At 43.3% G+C, this 23,332-nt stretch overlaps 1 protein-coding gene across 9 annotated transcripts in view; it reads right to left on the bottom strand.

Annotated features, from left to right (window-relative positions):
- Window positions 1-23,332, bottom strand: part of HLCS (holocarboxylase synthetase) — a 245,739-nt gene that overhangs the window by 127,555 nt on the left and 94,852 nt on the right. For all 9 annotated transcript variants that reach the window (XM_063639269.1, XM_055279673.2, XM_055279670.2 and 6 more), the window contains one exon: window positions 22,648-22,919. In XM_063639269.1, coding sequence (XP_063495339.1) covers window positions 22,648-22,919 — 272 coding nt within the window. The remainder of the gene's footprint in view (window positions 1-22,647; window positions 22,920-23,332) is intronic.

Raw genomic sequence — 23,332 nt, 5'->3', positions numbered from 1 at the left:
AGTTGTAGCCAAGCCCAGGTGCTGTCATGACCCAGCCAAGTGTGCACATACGCGGAGTAGCCAGCACTCCCCTCCCCCACTGGTGCCTCAGCTCCCTCTAGACTTTGGTCACCAGTGAACGCAGGAAGGAGGCCAGAGGACTGAGCGTGACTTTGCATAGGCCTGTGGGTGCCCCTCAGCATGGACAGCTGGGCACCACGGACAGCATGTTGATGGCAGCGGGAGGCAGACAGGCTCCTAAGCAGGAAGAAGCGGGTTCCTGGTGAAACCACACCTTCAAGCCTAAAGCCTGGGCTCCAGGCTGCCAGTTCCAGGTGAAGTCTACAGCCAGGAGTGAGAATTTCATTGACGACTGTTTGGCCAATCGGATGGTGCTTTTTCCAGGACCAGCCAGGGACACCCATGGACCAGTCACCACACACTTCCTCCATTGTGACAACATAAAAACCCCAGATTCAGCCACTCACACTCTCCTCTGGAAGATCCCACTGACAGCTGGACACATGTCGGGACAACCTGCCTGCAGAAAGGAGCTACCCACCACGGGTCTCCTCTTTGCTGAGAGCTGGACAGACGTCGGGATAACATGTCTGTGGAAAGGAGCTACACACTACAGGTGTCCTCTCCACTAAGAGCTGGACACTCACCAGGATGACCTGCCTGCAGAAAGGAGCTGCCCACTTCAAGTCTCCTGAGAGCTGTTCTGCCACTCAATGAAGCTCCTCTCTGCCTTGCTCACCCTCCAGTTGTCCATATACCTCCTTCTTCCTGGATGTGGGACAAGAATTTGGGACCTGCCAAATGGTGGAACTGAGAGAGCTGTAACACAAACAGGGTGCAACGTCCCCCTGCTCGCCATGTTGCAGGTGATGAGGAAAGAAGAGATGCAGCCCCTCGGGGAGCCAGACCTAGGGGCTTCCCAAGCCAGGGCTGTGACACCCTCTTTGGGGCTCTGCAGTTCCTGGCGTCTCCAAGTTTCTGGATGCCACCGCATTCCCCTCGTCTAGGTGCAGGTGCCTGCAGCAGAAGCCACTTGTGGTACATCCGATCTAGCCTCAGCCTTGCACGGAGGCAGCACCTGTGCCAGGGCCTGGAGCTGCCTGCCCCACCACAGCAGCCACTGTGCATTGGCCTGGCTGTGCACAGTGGCCAGACCCCAAGCTTGCTCGTTCACAACCCCTCGCCAGTCTGCGCCTGGCTCGCCCTTGGCAGGCATGGGATCCAGGCTGAGAGTGCGAGCCAAGTGCAGCCTGCCAGGGCTGAATGAGCACAGCAGACCCGAACAAAACTCAGGCAAAGGTACCACCAGCCACAGAGGTTTCTGGCTGGAAAAGCAATACTCTAAGGATCCTGTGACATTTTCGTATACATTTCTACAAAAACACCTGCCGTGATTTTCATTGAGCTTGTACCAAGTTCGTACATCAACTTACAGCAAACTGGCATTTTACCAATACTAACTCCTCCAAACCGTGATCATGGTTTCTCTACGTAGGTCTTATGCAGTTTCAAAACAGTTCACACTTTCCCTTGTGATTTCTTGCTTGACCAATAGACTATTTAGATGTGTGTTGTTCACTTTCTAAATATTTGTGGGTTTCCTAGATCCACTTTTGTTACTGATTTCTAATTTAATTCCATGGTGGACAGGGAATATACTCTGTGATGTCAATCACTTTAGGCTTTTGGAGACTTGTTTTATGACCCAGCACATAGTCTACCTTGGTGAATATACCAAGCACACTTGAAACAAGGTGCGTTTGGTGAGGTGTAGTGTTCTGGAAGTATTGGGTATCAGGCAGGTGAAAGTGGTTGAGAGTGTTATCCAGATTATCTATGTTTTTCATGATTTTTTGTTAGCTGTTCCATCATGGGCTAAGACAGCATTGCTGAAATCTCCAACTATGACGGTGGACTTGTCTATTTCTTTTATTCTCTCCATTTTTGCATCATATATTTTAAAGCTCTGTTATTAGGTAAATACACATTCATGAGTTGTTATCTGTTCTCTATGAATTACCCCTATTGTCACTGTGAAATATCCCTCCCCACCTTTTGTACTTCTTTGTCTTAAAGTGAATTTTGTCTACTGTTTAAAAAGTCACTCCAACCTCCTTAGGCTGTTAATGTGGTACATCATTTCCTATCCTTTTACTTCTAACCTGTGTCTTTATAATTGAAGTGTGTCTTGAAGAGAACATATACTCAGGTCTTGCTTTTTAAAAAATCCATTCTGACATTTTCTGCCTTTTAATAACAGGGCTTAGTCTATTATCATTTAATGTAAATATTGATAAGGTTGAATTGAGTTAAATCATTTGGTTAATTTTTATTTTTTTCTCTCTTTTTTTTGTTTCTAGTCCTCTTTTCCTGACTTCTTTTGGAATTTTTTTAGAATGGCATTTTATCTATTGGCTTTTGAACTGTATCTTTTGCCTTATGTGTTTAGTGGTCATCCTAGGGATTACAATGTACATCCTTACCTTTTATATCAACTTAGCATTAATATTGTACCATGTCAGATCAAATACAGAAATGTTACAATCTTATAGGTCCATTTACCACCCCTTCATTGTTCCTTTATGCTAGAGTTGTCATGTATTCTACCAATAAATGTAAGACTATGTAAGATGATGCTACAATTTTGCTTTAGGTAGATATATGTGTGTTGGGGGAGTATATTTGTCCAGATAGCATTCCTTCCTGAAGACTCAAGTTTCCCTCTAGTGTTTTTCCTTTCTCCTTTTGAAACTTCCTTTGGCATTTCCTTCCAGCAGACCTGCACTATGACACATTATCTTAGTGTTATTTTACCTGGACATGTATTTTGCCATCATTATTGAAACATTTTGTTGGATAGGGAATTCTGGGTTGACAAGTTTATTTTCCTTGAGCCCTCTAAAAATATTGTTCCACGGTCTTCTGGCTTTAATAATTTCTGAGAGAAAGTCCACAGACATTCAATCCATTGTTCCTCACTGCATGAAATGCGGTTTTCCTCAGATTACTTTCAGTACTTTTTTTTTTTTTAAATCTTTGGTCTGCAGCAGTTAGACTATAATATGCCTAGATGTATTTTCATCATATTCATCTGGCTTGGAGTTTGCTGAACTTCTTGAGCCTGTAAATTTATGTATTCTGCCAAACTGAGGGAACATTTGGCCATCATTTTTTCAAATTTTTTTTCCATCTCTCCTACATGTACATTAAACATTCTGATATTATCCATAGGTCCCTGAGGCTCTGTTTATTTTTTAAATCTTTTTCTCTCTTCTTCAGATTAGATAATTATTATTACTGTCTTATTTTCATGTTCATAGAACCTGAGAACATGAGGATGATAAAATTACATTCACTGTGGCTAATCATTGAAGGGTCATTGTGAACTAGACAGAAGCTAGAAGAAACATACAAGTCTAATTTTAAAAGGAAATTGCACTAACCAGAGACATTCTATCCCAAGTGAAATTCAAGTAAATAAACGAAACTGCTACTACTGCGCACGTATTAAAGGTCAGAAATGGTACTGGCACTTTCATACTCACCATTGTATTTCATTTAGATCACAGCTCATTAACAAAGGCATCACTGTCCACAATTTACAGATAATAGTACAGAGGAACAAAAAAGTAACTTGTCCCACTAATTAGCTCAAGAGCTGAGACTTTAACTTAGGACTCCCATTATAGCTCTACCACTCATCTCATTAAAAAAATAAAAAATTAAGAGAATATCAAGAGTTAGACATATTAGCTAGCCTGATTTTCTTTTGTAATAAGATTAGTATACAAGTAGATATTGGAAGTATGGGGAACATAGTACATTGTGATTTCAGCAAAGCATCTGTCAGAAGTAATATAGTATTACGAACTAACAATTAAGACTCTTAAGACAGATAAAACTCTTAAATGCTGCTTCTACCACTTACTCTTTATGTCACTCTGTCCAAGCATTTAAACTCTCTAAGCTATAGCTTCCCCCTCATCTCTTTAAAGGGGAACCACAATGATAACTATCTCATCAGGTTTTAGTAAAGACCAAATAATAAAAATCTACAGAATGCATTTAGCATAGTACCTGTCACATAGTAAATGGTAAATTAATATTAACTATTATTATTAAGGCATGATATCTTTTTGGACAAAAAATAATTTTAAATAATTACATAATAATGAACTATTATGAAGTATTGTAAACAACAGTTATTAACCCCATCCTATTCAACTTCTGTCAATGTCTGCTTTGTTTTATAATTCACCAAGTATCTTCCAGAAAAGAAAGATTGTAATGGGGTCACTACAGAATTATACAGAACTGCTGGCTCAAAAAGAAATATGCTTATTATTTATAATAGGAAATCACCAGCAATGACAAGAATGCATTCATAGAAGACTGCTTAAATAAATTATGATAGACTAATCTTGCACATGTAGTGTAGGAGGAAATAAAAGACTAGAAGGAGATACACCAAAAGATTAACATGATTCATATCTCTTCAACTAATTAACAAACATCTTAAATATCATTTGGGAAAAGATTACATTTTTTTCAACAGTATTTGGATTCAGATTTCCATTTTGGAATGGGGTGGGTTTATAAGGAGCCATTCTGGGAGACAGAGCTATCTCCAAGGTGACTGGAAGGGGATGCCTCAAGTTATAAGAGCTCAACAGACCAGGCACAGTGGCTCACACCTATAGTCCCAGAACTTTGGGAGGCCAGGAATTCAAAACCAGCCTTGGGCAAAAAAGTGAGACCTTGTCTCTACAAAAGCTACAAAAAATTAGCCAAGCATGGTGGCACGTGCCTGTAGTCCCAGCTACTCAAGAGGCTGAGGTGGGACAATTGCTTGAGCCCAGGAGTTCGAGGCTGCAGTGAGCCGAGATTGCACCACTACACTCCAGCCTGGATGACAGAGCAAGACTCCATCTCTTAAAGAAAAAAAAAAAAAAAGAGCTCAATAAATATTTGACTGAACAAATGGTAGGAAATTGCCCAGTATCTGGTGCTCAGACACATCCACAACACTGCGTAGGGCATTCAAGCCCTCTGGCCCCTGATGTGCCTGCCAGAGTTTGGACAGACATTTGTTTGTCTGATTTAAGGTTTAGTAGAAGTCAAATCCCTCATTCGATTCCAATGATGACAACATGGTGCTGGAAACATTTGTTGCACTTCATGACAATTTTCCAGGTATCAACAGTAAAAATAAAAACTGCCTGTAAACTTACAATGGTGCTCTATCTCCACTGCCTGGAACAAAGGTTCCAAGAAGGCCTCTTAGCAGTTAGGAAACATGCTCATATTTTGCAACAGAAAGAAGGGAAGGGGAGGCAGGAGAAGGAAGAAAAGAGAACAAGATCTGAAACAAAGCTAGAGAAGGCATTTTAATTCAGCTAAAAAAAAAAAAAATTCTAAAAGTAGCTCCACATCAGAGATTCACAGCCCAGGTTTGCAACATCTAAGCTTCTTGTATTACCTCAATGGGCATCACAGAATGCAAAAAAAAAAAAAAAAAAAAAATTATATTACCTTTCATCTTGTTTCCATTTACAAAAGAGAAGATACCATAGGTTGTTTCCAGAAGTAGAAAGGGTATTGAAAATGAGTCTGAGAAAGTCAGACTCTGTCTCAAAAAGAAAAAAAACAAAAATATAGGCAACAGACAAGCATCCTCAAACATGAAATAACAGAGAATATTGCAAAGATGAGCCCTTCTTGAAAAATCCACCTGACAGTGTAATCCAATCGCTCAAATGATGAATCGAAGTGAAAAACTCAGGAATGGAGAAGCTGTGCCAAATAAACTCATCATGAATAATAAAAAATTTTAAGGCTAACATGCCAAGGGACTTACGGTTGCAGATGAGAATATAAACATTATAGATTATGACAAAGTAAAAATTGTGTAAGGAATAAAAGTCAGGAAGAGGATGAGGAGATGGGAAAAATAATTACTCTGTTCTTCATTACAGGGAGTCAATCTATTCTCTACTGTCCAAAACTCAGACTAAGCAGATTGTGCCTTTACTGCAAGAGACAGTAAATTCTGAAATGATTATTAACCACTTACTGATTTTCATAACCTCCTTTCTTAATTTTAGAGGGTTTTTTTTTTAAAGGAACTGCAATATCTTTTGCTAAAAAATATATTAATCTGACTGAGGTTTGGCATTCTTCTGTTTCACTTCAGTTTCTTTTTCTGATACTTTTGATTAAAATTAAATATTATCATTTTAATGCCATAAATAATACGTTGCCATTCTCTTAAAATTCCTTCTTTGTAAGTGTGTACAGCCTGTCTGGTTACTAACCTACTCATCTTTATACAGAGAGGTTAGAGAGGCGTGTCAACCATCTAATGATAATAGTAGTTATCTATAGATGGAGGGCTGGGGAGGGCAATGTTTGTTTTCTTCCTTACACTCTTTGTATTGCTTGAATTTTAAATAATAAATGTTTATAATTTTCATTTCAAAAAAAAATGAGTAGAAAGGATGAAAATAAAAACCAGGAAAGCAGGGAGATTGCCACGACTTGCAGAATCCACCTCAAACACTCCACCAGGATTCCAAGCATATCAGACCCCACACTCCGATTCCACGGCAGGTTCTATACCATGTTAGTAAGTCAAATGAGCTTTAACAAAACATTGAAATGCAAAATGTCAGCCAAGACCTCATCCAAGACCACTCCACATCTGCCCAAACTCCCCTTACCCCTCCCAGAGCACTCCTTAGGGCGTGGGAACCGAGAGGCATTTTCCACCACAGCTGAGTTCTTCACGCCACTGTATCATCCCCTCCTGTGTTCTGGGTGTTTGGGTTGGAAGCGATGCCAGCAGAGGTTTTTTTTGTTTGTTTGTTTTTTTGAGATAGAGTCTCACTGTCACCCAGGCTGGAGTGCAGTGGCGTGATCTCGGCTCACTGCAACCTCCACCTCCCATATTCAAGCAATCTCCTGCCTCAGCCCCTCAAGTAGCTAGGACTACAGGCGTGCACCACCATGCCCGACTAATTTTTGTATTTTTAGTAGAGATGGGGTTTCACTATGTTGGCTAGGCTGGTCTCAAACTTCTGACCTCAAGTGATCCGCCCATCTCAGCCTCCCAAAGTGCTGGGATTACAGACGTGAGCCACCATGCCTGGCCCAGCAGAGATTTTTCTTCTCTGATATCACTCAGCTGTAATTGGAGACATCTGAACACCCACCTGGATCATCACCCCCACCCCCACCCCAGGAGCCACTTTGTCTAACAGGGGCATGGAACTCATTTGACTTTCCCTGGGTTCCAGAAGGAAACTCCAATTACTCAGCCACCACTACTGTTAGCGTGGGAAGCTGGGAAGCACGGAATGAAGCTGAGTTATGAATCATGCACACACAGACAGCTGTCGGGGGATGCATGCCAACCAGAGGGGCCACACATATTCCATGTTGATGGGACAGCACCTGCAAGAGGCAGAGAGAACTTGTAACAGATCATATGAAATCCCCATTGCTGTAATTCCTTTTTGGAACAGGGCAGGGCATAAAAAGAAGTAATCCAGATGATCAGCCAGACAGACATGAAAAGAAAAGAACTGTCCTCGGGCCAGCACAGTGTCCGAGTTGGAAGGACACTTCCAGCTTTGGTGGTCTTGATGTCCATACCCTGAGGAACCTGGCCTCTGAGAAGGCTCCCAGGACCCATGTGGACAGGGGGGCTCCGCACCATTTTACTTGAAAGGGGGCTTTACAGGCATGGTGGTGCATGCCTTAATCCCAGCTACTAGGTGAGGCTGAGGCAGGAGGATCACCTGAACCTGGGAAGCAGAGGTTGCAGTGAACCAAGATTGTGCCACTGCATTCCAGCTTGGGCAAGAGTGAGACTCTGTGTCGGCCGGGCGTGGTGGCTCACGCCTGTAATCCCAGCACTTTGGGAGGCCAAAGCAGGCAGATCACGAGGTCAGGAGATCGAGATCATCCTGGCTAACACGGTGAAACCCTGTCTCTACTAAAAATACAAAAAATTAGCCGGGCATGGTGGCAAGTGCCTGTAGTCCCAGCTACTCAGGAGGCTGAGGCAGGAGAATGGCATGAACCCGGGAGGTGAAGCTTCCAGTGAGCTGAGATCGTGCCACTGCACTCCAGCCTGGGCGACAGAGAGAGACTGAGTCTTGGAAAAGAAAAAAAAAATTAAGCCACAGATCTAGTACAACCCTCTAATCTCACAGATGAGAAACAGACCCAGAGAGGCTGGGTGATTCACCAACATCGCACAAGCTGCTGTGTCAAAATGGCAGGCAAGAAAGTTACGGTCTGAGATTTTGTTTGTTTTTTGTTTGTTTGTTTGTTTTTTGAGACAGAGTCTCACTCTGTCGCCCAGGCTGGAGTGCAGTGTTGCAGTCTCGGCTCACTGCAACCTCCACCTCCTGGGTTCAAGCAATTCTCCTGCCTCAGCCTCCTGAGTAGCTGGGACTATAGGTGCGTGTCACCACACCCGGCTAATTTTTTTTCTTTTTTCTTTTTTAGTAGAGATAGGGTTTCTCCATGTTAGCTAGGATGGCCTCGATCTCCTGACCTCGTGATCCACCCACCTCAGCCTCCCAAAGTGTTGGAATTACAGGCGTAAGCCACCATGCCCGGCCCAGTCTGAGGTTTTTGTATTTCATTTTTAGGTAAATTCTGTATGCATATATTATCCAATTTTAAACTGAAAACTCTATTAGCATCAAAGTGACCTCTGGAACCAAAGGGCAAAGAAAGAGGCAGGTACTGACTTCCCCATCATTCCTCCTTCTCATCTCCTTGCCCTTCCACACCCAGGGAAAATCCTTCTCCGCCAGGCAATGACTTCATCGTTTCCTTCTCACTAATTTGAATACTCTTATGGGAGAGCCAAACAAAAAATGAAAATGATGAATGACTCCTTGTGCAATGCAGAAAAAATGCGGCATTTGGGATCTCACAGTGACGGAATACCCCTCATGCAGAAACAGAACATGCTTCTCTCCAAAACAAAAAGCAGAAACAACAAAGGTATTTCAGAGCTCAGAGGGTGTTTTGCCAAATGGTAGGTGTGTAAAAGATTTTAAAGGGGCAGGTGAAAGCAAATCAACTCTCACCTCCAAAGCAGGTAACTGTTTTATTTGAAAGAAAAACAAAAGTTCCTCTAAATAAGCCACAAAGCTAAGCCAGGGGAGAAAAAGAAATAGGAGAGAGGGATGCCTAACAAGTAGGAGGAAAAATACCTGCTGGGTTATCTGGCACATTTATTTTAAACATCTACAGGTTTTGACTAAAACGTATTTTTAAGCCGGAACTCAGCCTCTATCTGCACACCCCATGTGTCCAGGTGACTGGTCAGATCTCAATTATCATGAACACTAACTTCTAAGAATATCTAAAAAAGTTTCTACTTAGAAACTACTGTTAAATCATAATCCAAGTTTGGGCAATGCTGCTTTCTTATCATAGATTTCTTACTGCATCAGAATCTTGAAATATATTCTCAGGTTTTATTTGCAGTTTCCAATGTCAGTGGCTATCAGCAGTGCCATGTGGGGAAAGCACCTGTCTTCCTTGGTAGCTGAAGAGGAGATTAAACCAACTCTTGGTGGCCACCCCACTCTGTGTCAGAGACTATGCAATGGGCTTTCCACAGCACCACCTTCTCTGACCTTCCCCACATGAATGGCTGCTGGGTCCAACCTGCAGACTGTGGCTGAACGACGGATGAACAAATGCACTCAGACACAAGAATCCAGTGAAAGAGCGGGCTAGGGGACCGGGCCACCCACAGATATCAAGGAGGGTGCTGTAAAGAGTCAGCAGCCACAGCCCTGAGAAGCCGGCACTGCGGTCATTTATTCAGTATCGATTTAATGACAAAGGCCTTGAGTCAACACATTTGTGGGCAATTCACATGGTCACCCAGACCCAGAGAGAATAGTTCTGCGTGTGGATGATTAAGGGCGAGTTTCCAAGGCCTAAGTAAACTAACTTATCTAGATCAGTTTATTTATATCCCCTTGGTATCTAACCTAAGCTTTCAGGCACCAGTTAAGAGAATCTGGCTGCCTTCAGCCAAATCCTTCTCCAAAGCTTTTGTAAAACCTTCCGGCCTTCCAAGAAGGTTTGCATCTTCTACAATTTTTCCCACCACCCTGACCGATCTCCTACAAATGGCATTACCATGAGTGGGCATTATTGCAGCTTGTCCATTTTAAGATGAGATGTCATGGAATTTGCCCCAGGCCAGCAGCCAGTGAAGGTCCAGAGCCTGCCCTGCTTTCAGCATCCCATGCAGCCTTGCCCAGTGGTAAACCAGACTTCCAATAAACTCAGGCTGGTTATTCCAAGGTCATGTCTTTGGCCCTCCTGCTAAGGAATAATTCCTTTACAGTCTATAGACTAGAGTGGAAGCAGTTCCAACCATCAGCAGATTCAGCTCACTACTAAACTACAATCAACACACTTGGATTCTTCTCTAAGATAAACCTGAACTAGGGGTAAAAGAGTATAGAGAAGTCCCTGTCACCCTCTTTATTGATTATCTTTTCTAACCCTAAACCTTGCCTTATTGCCTTTTGTGGTCTTTTATTGCTTGTTTAAATAAAATAGAAGCATTTGACAAAATGAATACTAAATGTAGTTACAATCAAGCCATTCTGCAGAGTAATAAACATCTGGGTTTGTTTTTAGAGCTTCAAGAGAACGTAGTAATGTCAGGTGCACGTGTTTCTGACTGTCACGGAAGGTTCAGGGGTTTCAGGAAAGTGTGGGTGATGCACAAGGCATATCCATGGGACTGTGAAAATGTTCAAACCACTGCAGATTTGGCTCTTTTGAAATGACTGTGAATTACCTGTGAAAATGATAATTAAAGGGTTAAGATTTCAAAAAAAGAGAAAGTTCTATGAAAAAGAGACTTGCTTCACATATAAGAGAAACACAAACATGGACAACTGACTATGTTTTCTCATCTTTCAAAAAAAGTTGGACTAAAACAAAACATTTTTGGCACAACAGTAACCAACAACAAACAATTGGTTCTAGTATGAGAAAAAAACTGTTGAAATCTTCAAACAAAAACTCCATTCCAAGAAAACACCTACCATGCCAGGCACGGTGGCTCATGCCTATTATCCCAGCACTTTGGGAGGCCAAGGTGGGAGGATCACTTAAATTCAGCAGTTCAAGGCCAACCTGGGTAACATAGTGGGACTCTTGTCTCTACAAAAAATTTAAAAATTATCCAGGCATGGTGGCTCATGCCTGTGGTCCCAGCTACTCGGGATGCTCAGGTGGGAGGATCACTTGGGCCCAGGAGGTTGAGACTGCAGTCAGCCATGATCAGACCACTGTACTCCAGCCTGGGTGACAGAGCGAGATCCTGTCTCCAATAAAAAAAGATACACATATCACAGTCCTGAGCACAGACCACACCAATCTGTTTCATGGACGTCCACAGCACTGCTGCTGAAGGATGCGTTATAAAGGCTAAAAAGAATTGCATACAAAGTTTAAATAATAATGAGAGTTCCATAAATATTAGCTATGTACTAAGAGTCTGGTGACATATTATCTCAGTGCATCCTCACCCTATCCAGTGAGGCACCCTGAAGGAGGGCCCAACATCTTCTCTATTCCCCATGGGTCCCAGAGCCTCACACAGGATCTTGCACACAGCTGGTGTGCCAGAGAAAGTAGTGAAGTAATTAAACTTTTTATTTTTAAGTAGACTATTACCAGCTACATGACACAGATAAGGAAATAGAGGCATAAAAGGTTACTGATTTTCCCAAGTTTACTCGTCTAATAAATTGGGATTCCAAACCAGGGCCAGCAGGACCCCATCCCAAGATCTAACTAATGTAAAATGAATGAACCATGGGCTGACATACAATTGCTGCAAATACTTTCTACCCCAGCTCTCCTACCATGTTATCTACTTCTTTTTTTTTTTTTTCTAAAAGTCTCATATACCCTCAAAAGATGAAGACTGCCACCACTGAGAACATTCAAAAGATAGGTGCTGTTGGCCAGGCACGGTGGCTCAGGCCTGTAATCCCAACACTGTGGGAGGCCGAGACGGGCAGATCACGAGGTCAGGAAATCGAGACTATCCTGGCTAAGACGGTGAAACCCGTCTCTACTAAAAATACAAAAAAAATTAGCCGGGTGTGGTGGCAGGTGCCTGTAGTCCCAGCTAATCGGGAGGCTGAGGTAAGAGAATGGTGTGAACCTGGAAGGCGGAGCTTGCAGTGAGCTGATATCACACCACTGCACTCCAGCCTGAGCAACAGAGAGAGACTCCATCTCAAAAAAAAAAAAAAGAGGGGTGCTATGGGTTTGAAAGAGCTTCAGCAGAATCCCCGCCATGGCTGGGCAGCTTGCCCTACCCTGAAGGAGGCCATGTTCGATCCACTCCAGGTGACATTCACTCCTGCTGTTCTGTGCAGTCAAATTTGGGATGCTTCAAGTTGTCCAACAGTAAAATGATATTCAACTGCAATGGACTGAATGTTTGTGTTCCCTCCCCAACCCTCTGTCAAAATTCACGTGTTGAAATCCTAGCCCCCAATGTGATGGTAATCACTTTTGCGGGTGATTAAGTCACGTGGGTGGAGCCCTCACTAATGGGATTAGTGCCCTTCTATCTGAGGACCGTTGAGAGCTCTCTCACCCTCTTTCTGCCATGTGGATACAAGAGGTCAGCAGTCAGCAGGGTCTGGTGGCTCATGCCTGTAATCCCAGCACTTTGAGAGGCCAAGGCAGGCGGATCATTTGAGGTCAGGGGGAGACCAGCCTGGCCAACATGGTGAAACCCCATCTCTACTAAAAATACAAAAAAAATTAGCTGGGTGTGGTGGCACATGCCTGTAATCCCAGCTGCGCAGGAAGCTGGAGCAGGAGAATTGCTTGGTCCCTGGAGACAGAGGTTGCAGTGAGCCAAGATCCTGCCACTGCACTCCAGCCTGGGCCACAGAGTGAGATTCCGTCTCAAAAAAAAAAAAAAAGTCAGCAGTCTACAATCTTGAAGATAATTTGACCAAGCCGGGTAGCACCTTGATCTCAGACCTCCAGCCTCCAGAACAGTGAGAAACAAATTTCTGTTGTTTATAGGCCATTCAGTGGATAGTACTTTGTTACTGCACCCCGAAATGATGAAGACATCAACAACAACGCTGAGGGGACACTGGGACGGCTTAGTTCTAATGAAAATGTCACCTAAATAGAACACATTATCACAATCATAAAATGGTAAACATCACAATAACTCTACCCTACTTGAAAAATCAGTTATAAAATATGAAAATAATCAATCAAGAACACTAAAAATTAAGGTAGACGCTTTTCTCTGAAAAATACCAGGCCACAAAATAATTCAACTTCAGGAGCTTGGCATGTGAAAGGTTAACTTATTCAGGTGTTGAATTGGAACAACAAAAAAAATTTGAGGGAGAACTTGCCAGAATAACCCTTCAGTCACAACCATTGCCAAAGTCAAAGGCCAAAGTTATATTTTAAACTTTAGAAGTAAACATTAAAATGAAGGTTTCTTAAAATTCTCCAATAATTTTCACTTTTAAAGTACCAAACTGACACATAAAAAAATTCATGCTAATTATCCCAAGCAATCAACTTCTTTAAAACCCTTTATTTCACAATTACGCTAATATCCCATTAATTTGGGACACTTACCAATATATTTATTCTTTGCTCATTACCTATGTGCACATTAAGAGTACACCAATAACACAATACAGGCATTAATATGTAAAACATCAACAAAAGCCATCTGGAAAGCTAATGAATAATCAAGGGATTTCAAATTAAACTACAGAATTTTCCCTTAGAATCTTTAGGACAACATTGTCAAGCTCAATCTATTCACTTCGCCTCCAGAATCAATTTTTCAAACTTTATGACAGGTCTAATCGCTTCCACCTGTGTCTCCAGCTTGACTCTTGACTGGCATGCTACCAGCCAGGGTGGAAATGTAGACAAAGACCCCTATTAGGATCCGGCTGTTTCTCTACTGTGAGGTCACTCAGCCATTAAATTAGTTCCAGCCCAATTTCTGTCCTCTCGGGCCTCGACTTCAGGGGAGGAGGGTGCAGAGTTGAGTCAGTTAGCAGCACAGACCCAGAAGGGAAGAAAAGGGGGAAAAGATGTTTGGGACTGACTAGGTAGGTGTGCACAAAGCTGAAAAGCTGGAGTTGGCCCCAAACTCTGAAATCAAAATACTATCTTTCTTAAACGACTGCAGCTATTCTCCCCAATGCGATCCTGTCCCCCTTCCCATTTAAAAAAATATATATATATATATATTTTATGGGATTGTGTTTCCTTTTCTTCTCCTTCATTTGTAGAAAGTCAACTGTCTCCCACACAACATTTCCTCAACTCACATAAGGCTGATTCACAAAACTAGCTCAGCTATCTAAAAGCGCCGGAGGTCACTGAGAGATAGAAAGGCTGGTTGGTGGAGGCTCTGGTGTGGGCACATCACCAGGTCAAAGGAGGTGAGCTGAAGGTGCCTGGAGAGCATCAAGTGTTCCAACGCCTCTGATCTCACAGCTGAAGACAGTAAGGCTCAGGGAGGAGAGACTGTCAAGGTCACAGAGCTATTGAATGATAAAGTCTTCGTTCCAGTATTTTCCCTACTAGATTACGAGATCTATAGCATCAGGAACAAGGCCCAACACAGTAACTGCAAAAACAAAAACAAAACCCCGCATATCTCTCCTATATCACTGTGCCCACTTCCTTTCTGCCCAAAGCCCTAATGCTCAGACCAAGAACGGTGTATGCAACTTTACAAACTGGCACACGCACTAGGATCTGCTTCTGCAAATGCACCGTCAGGCATGGACGCTGCCTGAGCCGCCAGGACAGCTCTCCAGTGCCTAACACGGTGCCTGGCATACAGGAGGTGCTCCAGAACTGCTTATCCCATGAGGCAAAGAAGTCAAATCTAAGCCTGAAACATCAAGGGACTCAAACGATGACAAATGAGAAATCGGCGTATTTAATAAGAAAATCTAAAATATTCTTTACAAATACAAAACGTCCAACCCTTGGCCAGCTCATTCAGGATGCACAAGTATACGAAGGAAATCAGCATAAGCAAGGTTATGCTCATCTGTTCACCACACACTGCAGTTTCACGTCATTTCACTCTCTGATGGAGACTTGGTATAAGTCAATCAAAAAAGATGCTACCGGCCAAATAAAAGATGATTCCAAAAATAGCACAATGACTCAGTTACCCCAAGCTCCTATGTCTCACCCTCATGCTGTCTCCAGAGGGTCGACTATCATTTATCAGGAGATTAAATGGAATGTGCCACACTCCCACCACATCAAGGCAGAGTGAACTCTGGGAGGGGCTTTTCCTGCAGCGACAATGGATCTGCAGTGGCCGGTCCACACCCCCTTCCCTAGACCCCACCACCACCAACAGCTCACATTTTGCAAAAGGATTCCTGAGCTGTAGCTGTGGGATGTGAGCCTGGAACAAGAAGTTCACTGTCCCAGACACAGACACAGACACAGACTGGACCCACATCCCTGGGACTCTACCTAACTGGCTGAGCTAACTGCTCACAAGAAAACCTACCAGGAAATAGCACAGAAAAATAAAGGTCTCTGGCGTGAAACAAAATCAGCAATACACAGAGCATGGTGATATGGTTAGGCCCTGTGTCCTCACACAAATCTCATCTTGAATTATAATCCCTGTAATCCCCAAAATCGCCGGGTGCGAAGGGAGAGACTGGGTGGAGGTAATTGGATCATGGGTGTGGTTTCCCCCATGCTGTTCTTGTGATAGTGAGTTCTCATGAGATCTGATGGTTTTTAGGTTTTTAAGTGTTTGGTAGTTCCTCCTGTGTTCATTCTCCTTCCTGCCACCTTGTGAAGAAGGTGCCTTGCTTCCCCTTCGCCTTCCGCCATGATTGTAAGTTTCCTGAGGCCTCCCCAGCCGTGCTGAACTGTGAGTCAGTTAAACCTCTTTCCTTTATAAATTACCCAGTCTTGGGCAGTTCTTTATACCAATGTGGAAACAGACTAATACACATGGCATCCAGAAGGTGTTACCCTGACAATAGTGTGGAAAAGCAATTCATGGTCAGGAAGACATGTCAGAGAAAATGGCTGGGGCCCGGGATAAAGGATGAAATGACGTTTTCTAAGCAAATGAGTTGCTTGGCACAGCCAAGTCAGATTCCTGGGGAAAGAGCATCACTAACGGGGTTTTGACTTTTTACTCTGGGGGTGGAGGGGACTCAGTCATCAGCAAGCGGCACCCACATTGCCCTGTGCTACTTCCTCTCCCCAGAGTGCTCTCCCCTCTACTCAATCACAAACACGCTTCCAAATTTGTGGGGTGGAGACATAAGGTGAAGGCGGTGGGGGTTCATGCTCTAAGACAAGCCACTCACGTGCCCAGAGAGATCAAAAGAAAGCTCTCTACACCAGTACCATGGTAGCTCAGCTGGATATGCAACCAAAGAAGAAAATACCATGCCCTCAAAAATCTGTCAGGAATCTCCAAATCCTCCTAGATGTGTAAACACCTAAAAAAAATTCCTCTAATTACCTTGAGTAAGCACTGAAACAAAAGCAGTGTTATAAGTCAAATAATTATCTTCACCTGTGATCCTAAATCTGGTAGACCCTGGCACTATCAGAAGGTATACTACTTTCAGGGCCTCCAAGTATTTTTCTTGGTAGTCTTAAAAACTGAAAGTACATGCCTGAGGCAGAATTCTAATTGTCTTCCAATGTCTACCATCCTTTCCTCCTTAGTGATAGAAGCCTGGTTTCCAGTTAGATCCATGGATGCTATAAAGACCACATTTATCTCCCAGCCTTGTTTGTAGGTCACATGACTAGGTCTTGCTCATAATACATAAACAAAAAGGCCATGTGCAACTTCTGTCCCTTGAAGAATGGGGATGTGGCTTCTTTACCCCTTCCTCCCGCTTACTGGCTCAAGTAAGAACATAAACACTGGGATCGCCATCCTGGACACGTGCTAAAGGTGGCTAAGCAACTCAGCTGGGTCCTTGACACGTGAGCCAACGCACCAATGCTGGACTTCCCATCTCAGCCTATCTCATTTGCAGGAGAGAAAAATAAACTTCCATCCTGTTCAAGCCACTTCTATTTTCAGATATCTGTTGCACACAGTGAAACCTAATCCTAATTGACCTAGGAACCGGTACCTGAATCGGGGGTGCTAGGTCTCAGATTTTATGTATGCCACCAGAAACAAGGCCTAAAAATGCAGCCTGATAGGGAGGAGATGGGCAGGGGATCACTGGCAAAGACACAGGTCTCACAGGTTCTCGACTGCTGACTGCCGCAGCAAAACCTTTGATCGAGTCCTGACCTTCTGTATGTTGGGAGGTAGACCTGGTGTCTGTTAGAAGCTGTATCCTTACAGGAGACAGCTCTGAAAATTCAAAATGTCAGTGTTTGCCAGTCCTTGACACTCTCAGCAAGGTTCAATCAAAGAGAAATGATCTCCAACTAAAGCTAACTAGTCTCAAGAAAGTGGAAAAGAATACAGATTTGATTAGACAGGAGCTCCGTGTCAGCAACCAGCAATCTAAGTGAGCCTACGGGGCTGTCCCTGCAGCCCCAGCAGGAGATAAGACAGATGCTTCACCACATAGAACCCAGAAACCTTGTGCCAAAGATATGATTAAGGGCCTGGCCTTCCACCCAAGCTCACGGTTTCATTTGGCCCAAGGGAGTTGCTATTAAATTGGGAGGGAAAGGAATGGCAGAGCGTTGAGGCCTTTAAAAGACCAGAGTTTTTAGGCTGAAAAACTGTCTAGACAAGATCTTGATGGTTACTCACATGGAACCAATCAGAAGCAAACAGACTAGAGGGCTACTAAAGTCCTGAGAGACTTATATCTCTACAGAAACCTTAAGGCTGGCCTATAAAAAGCTGTGACTATTCAGTCCTCAAACAACACCCAGACCCCAAATCCTCCCAGGAAGCGGGTGTTGGAAGCCCATCCTCTCCAGCATCCGTCTCCGATGTGGTGCAGAGAAGACCCTTTCAGAAGGCAAAGCCGTGACCCCAAAAGATCCCAGGCAAGAAGTTCCCGGAGGGCAGAACGCGAGTTGCCAGACAGCGACAAGGAAACATAGTGGCCGCCAGTGCAGGGGGTGCAGGGAGACTTGAGGGTCCTGATTTCTACTACAGCAGTGTGGCACATGTTGTGCTGGGGGCAGAGAGCTCATCTATTTCAGCTAACAGATTGCAAGACCTCAACAGGTACATCCAGCCCTAAAAGAGAAAACGGCACATCATCCAGAGATCCTGAATCTGATCGAGTGGAAGGAAATGAATGTCATACTAGGGCCGTCTTCCTTGAGGAAGAGGTGAGAGTTTTCTATGGAGGGGAAGACAAATGTATGTGGATATCTGGGACCTCAGCAGAAACTGCTGGCTGTTCCCCACTGTGTCCTTCCCCATCTTCCTTAGGAATACAACTCCCAATTTTCAGCTGGTGCAGGTTCCATGATGGGGAAGGGTAGACGCAGAAAAAGAGATTTTTTAAATCATATGATCAAGATCTATATCTAACATAAACTTCACTTCTACTTCAGCCCATTAGGAAAGAGCTGCTCAATTACTGCAGAAATGATACACACAGACGAAGAGAGAAATAAGCATTGAGAGAACCCAGTCCATGGTTCTGAAAATTCTTGTTCTGTCCAATTGTTTCATCAAAGTGATAGTCTCATCATGTCGCTCAGGCTGGTCTCAAACACCAGGGCTTAAGCAATTCTCCTGCCTCAGCCTCCCAAAGTGCTGCAATTACAGGCATGAGCCACAAAAAAAGTATCCCACTTTTTTTTGACATGGAGTCTTGTTCGGTCGCCCAGGCTAGAGTGCAATGGCGCAATCTCGGCTCACTGCAACCTCTGCCTCCAAAGTTCAAGCAATTCTCCTGCCTCAGCCTCCTGAGTAGCTGGGATTACAGCAGCGCACCACTACTGCCTGGCTAATTTTTGTATTTTTAGTAGAGACAGGGTTTCACTGTGTTGGTCAGGCTGGTCTCGAACTCCTGACCTCAAGTGATCCACCCACCTCGGCCTCCCAGAATGCTGGGATTACAAGTGTGAGCCACCGCGCCTGGTCGTATCACACATTTTTGATAAATATTCAGAAACAGGAATAATTCCACACACAGTAAATTCTGTTACCTAGAATTCTACACACTGGTGTAATACTAGTGTTTGACACTGTTTCGGTAATGACTCCAAAGCACTAAAACAATGGTCCCCAACCTTTTTGGCACCAGGGTCCGGTTTTGTGGAAGACAATTTGTCCATGGACTGGGGGTTGGGGAGTGGTTTCGGGATGAAACTGCTCCACCTCAGATCACAAGGTGTTAGTCAGATTCTCATAAGGAGCACACAACCTAGATCCCTCACATGCACAGTTCACAATAGGGTTTCAGCTCCTATGAGAATCTAATGCTGCCGCTGATGTGACAGGAGGCGGGGCTCAGCCAGTAATGCTCACTTGCACCGCTCACCTACTGCTGCGCCACCCCATTCCTAACAGGCTGCAGACCACAGCCCAGGGGTCGGGGATCCCCACACTAAAAAATAACGTATGAGATTCATTGATTTGTTGAAAGCACACAAAAGCAGCAACTGGAAAAGAATAGCTGCCAGTACACGTTACGTATTATTACTACCACAAATAGACTATGTTTCCATAAGTATAGCTCGTTAACACGGTTTGGATTTGTGTTCCTGCCCAAATCTCATGTCGAATTGTAATCCCCAGTGTTGGAGGAGGGCCTGGTGGGAGGTGATTTGATCATAGGGGTGGATATTCCCCTTGCTGTTCTCATGATAGTGAGCTCTCATGAGATCGGGTTGTTTAAAAGTGTGTGACACAACCCCCTTTGCTCTCTTCCTCCTGCTCCCATCATGTAGGACGTGCCTGCTTCCCCTTCACCTTCTGCAGTGATTGTAAATTTCCTGCGTCCTCCCCAGCCATGCTTCCTGTACAGCCTGCAGAACTGTGTGGCAATTAAACCTCTTTTCTTTGTAAACTACCCAGTCTCAGTTCTTTATAGCAATGCGAGAACTGATACACTCATGTAGGATCAAATATAGTTTTAGAAATATTTTAGTCTTATTCTTAGAACGTAACAAGCCATTTTGTGCATCCATCTATCTTGTGGTCCCTCTGACACCAAGATGACCTCTTCAAATGTCTTCGCCTTAAAAAGGCAACTGCCTCCCCCCCACCAGGAATTTCTTCCCAGGTTCACTGACTCAGTAGGTTTCTGTGAGTAACTTCACTTCGTAGTGTTACGAAGGAACCCCTGGGAACAGTGGATGCAGGGCATCTGGTAAGCTAAGGCCGCCAACAACCATTCATTCAGTATCGGCTCTGCATCAAGCGAGGGATTCATAATTAATAATCAAACCAAACAAGAAGAGAAACAAAGATTCCTAAACACCCTCAGAAAGGCCAAAATATTTTTTCCCTTTGTAAAAGTAAAAACTCTTAACCCTATGGGAGGTTCTACCTCTAGTGTTGGCAAGCTCAGCTTCAATGTCTGTCAAACACTTTTACAGACCCGAATTTCCTAACGCAAAGGGTTTTTTTTTAAGTTTAATATCAAAACTGAACTTCCTCATATCCAAGAATATTAAGGCAATATATTTATACACGTTCTTTTTTCACCCAAAAACACAGGCTGGACAGCGTGTGGTGAAGCCCAGCCCTCTGTGGATGTGCAGAAGCCTTGGCCCATCCGCACTCTCAGGGTGTGTGCTGCCCTTTGGTGACACGCTGCCCTCTTGGTGACGCACTGCCCTCTTGGTGACACACTGCCCTGGCCACGAGCTCCAGGACCACACTTCCAAGGTTCCCAGATGGCGCTGACACGAAATATTCTCCAGTATTCTCCATAAAAACAACAAAAATGGCCTGGAAGTACCCGTATTTTTCTATCTGAACTTCACCTCCCCAAATCTTTTGTTCAATAACTTGTCTGATTCTTTTATTCAGAAAATATAACTATCACGAGTTACCCCTTCAATATAATAAAGTCTTCGCTTGAGTAACAAAGGATTATTACAGAGTTTGCAACAAGCAAGTGATGACTGTTCCATCTACAAGAACAGGCTTTTTCCTTTTCTACTGGGAATCAATGGATGTCAGGGGTGGGGTGGACGCAAGAGAGTTAAGAAACGCTGAAAAATAAAAGTATCTATGACAACAAAAATTAACTCAGTACACAACAATTATTAATGAACACGGCTCACAGTTCCCCTCCCAGTCTGCCCCCATTGCTCTGATAATCCTCCCAAACGATTCTGCCAATGCCTCTAATACAACACATATACTAAAACTGCCATTCTGATGACTTTAAGTGTGACAGTCAAGAAAATGCTAAAGTTGGCTCATCATTTTATATCAATATAGCATTAAATTCCAGAAACTATTATTAAGAAAAAGGCCAAAATATTCCCATGCATTGAATTATGCATCTGTCTAACCATGTGATCCCATGAGTGAAATGCCTAGAAACTGTGAATCCAGTTATTTTTGGAATATTTCACGCCTTAAATTTCGACCCCACATTGAGGGAAGGCACTTTTGTTATTCCCTCCCTCTATAACCCAATTTTTTAAACTAAAATAGTATTAGTGCTATTGAGGAGTTTTAAAAAATTCCTTTCATTTGTTTTCTATTTTTTAATCTTTAATCAGAGTCTACATAACAGAAGGAATCAAAAGGAAAACCTGCAGTAAGAGTAAATTTCAAATATTCAAATGGGATTATCGACTGCTTAAAAAAGGTCTGGGGGTTGGGCATGGGTGGCTCACGCCTAAAATCCCAGCACTGTGGGAGGCTGAGTCAGGAGGATCACTTGAACCCAGGAGTTCGAGGCCAGCCTGGGCAACATGGCGAAACCCTGTCTCTACCAAAAATACAAAACTTAGCTGGGCATAGTGGCGTGTGCCTATAGTCCCACCTACGTGGAGGCTGAGGCAGGAGCAACCCTTGAGCTCAGAAGGTTGAGGCTGCAGTGAGCTGTGATTGTACCACTGGACTCCAGCCTGGGTGACAGAGCAAGATCCTATCTCAATCAATCAATCAATCAATCAATCAATGTACTGGATAGCAATGTACCAAAAACACTTTTCAAAATACAAAGCTCTGACCTTTTTCAATTTACACAGCTTAGGTGTCATTCAAACTTCCTATTCAAATGCCCCTGAAAAACATCCTATATTAAATGTCTAATGCTGACTGTAACTGCACAAAAGAAGAATGATAACCTGAGCAATAACGCCACCGGTTAAACATTTTTTTCATAATATTCGTTTATCAAAGAACATTCTGAGGGCCTGATTCAAGGAAGCAAGACACAAAGCACAACCACCTTCCATTCCCATAAAAAACAAACCTGTGATCAAAGAACTTCAATTTCCTTTTCCACAATTTAACTCTTCTAGGACAAGAGTATTTCCACCTTGCTAATAGGTCTGGTCAAATGTATTCCTCTACAACTCTATCCCCTCCCCCACTATTGGTAAGAGAGGATGATCAATGGAACAGGATTCCTCTGAGCAGATGCAGGCCTGCTCACACCTTACCCATCCAGGAGACGCATCGTTGTGGGGGTCACTTCGGCAAACAAAATTACTTTCCCCAACTGCTTGGTCTGCAGATTTTGGCGATAGATCTCTAAGTTGAAATGTTCTGATGAGAAGGCCTCCATGTTGGTCACCACAGGTATACAAGATGGGGTTATTTCTACTTCAGACACATAGGATGAAACAAATCTAAGAGAGAGCTGGCTGGATTTTATTTCTCCCTCGGAGTCCACGTGTTTCCCAAGCCACTGCATAAGAGGATCCCGGATTTCCTGTGTCATAAAGAAAGAAATGAGACGGTCGTAATTTAGCATTACATTAGATCATGGTAGCTTTTCCTTATAATGCCATTTTGGTAATATGAGTACTTCCTAATTCATGACCAATAAAACCTAGATTAACATGTCCTATACATCTAAACGATTAAACAATATGATAATCATATACTTAGTATGCTTATACTATAAAATAAGCTGTTCAGAAACCAGGATCCAAGAAAATAAGTTCAGTTCATGATTACACTTCCTATCTTACATCTTATATTCTGTCGTGATTTTCAAGATTCCCCTCCAGTCCAGAGTTCATAAGTAGCTCTCCAGTCCTCCGTGCATTTTACGGAAAACTTTTATCTTTTTGCCCCACAAAGAAATTCATTATCCTATCTGCAAAAACAACAACAGAAAAC

The sequence above is a fragment of the Symphalangus syndactylus genome, chromosome 5 (assembly GCF_028878055.3).
Source record: "Symphalangus syndactylus isolate Jambi chromosome 5, NHGRI_mSymSyn1-v2.1_pri, whole genome shotgun sequence".
In the NCBI taxonomy this organism is placed as follows: domain Eukaryota; kingdom Metazoa; phylum Chordata; class Mammalia; order Primates; family Hylobatidae; genus Symphalangus; species Symphalangus syndactylus.
This window is presented reverse-complemented; position numbering and strand designations above follow the sequence as displayed.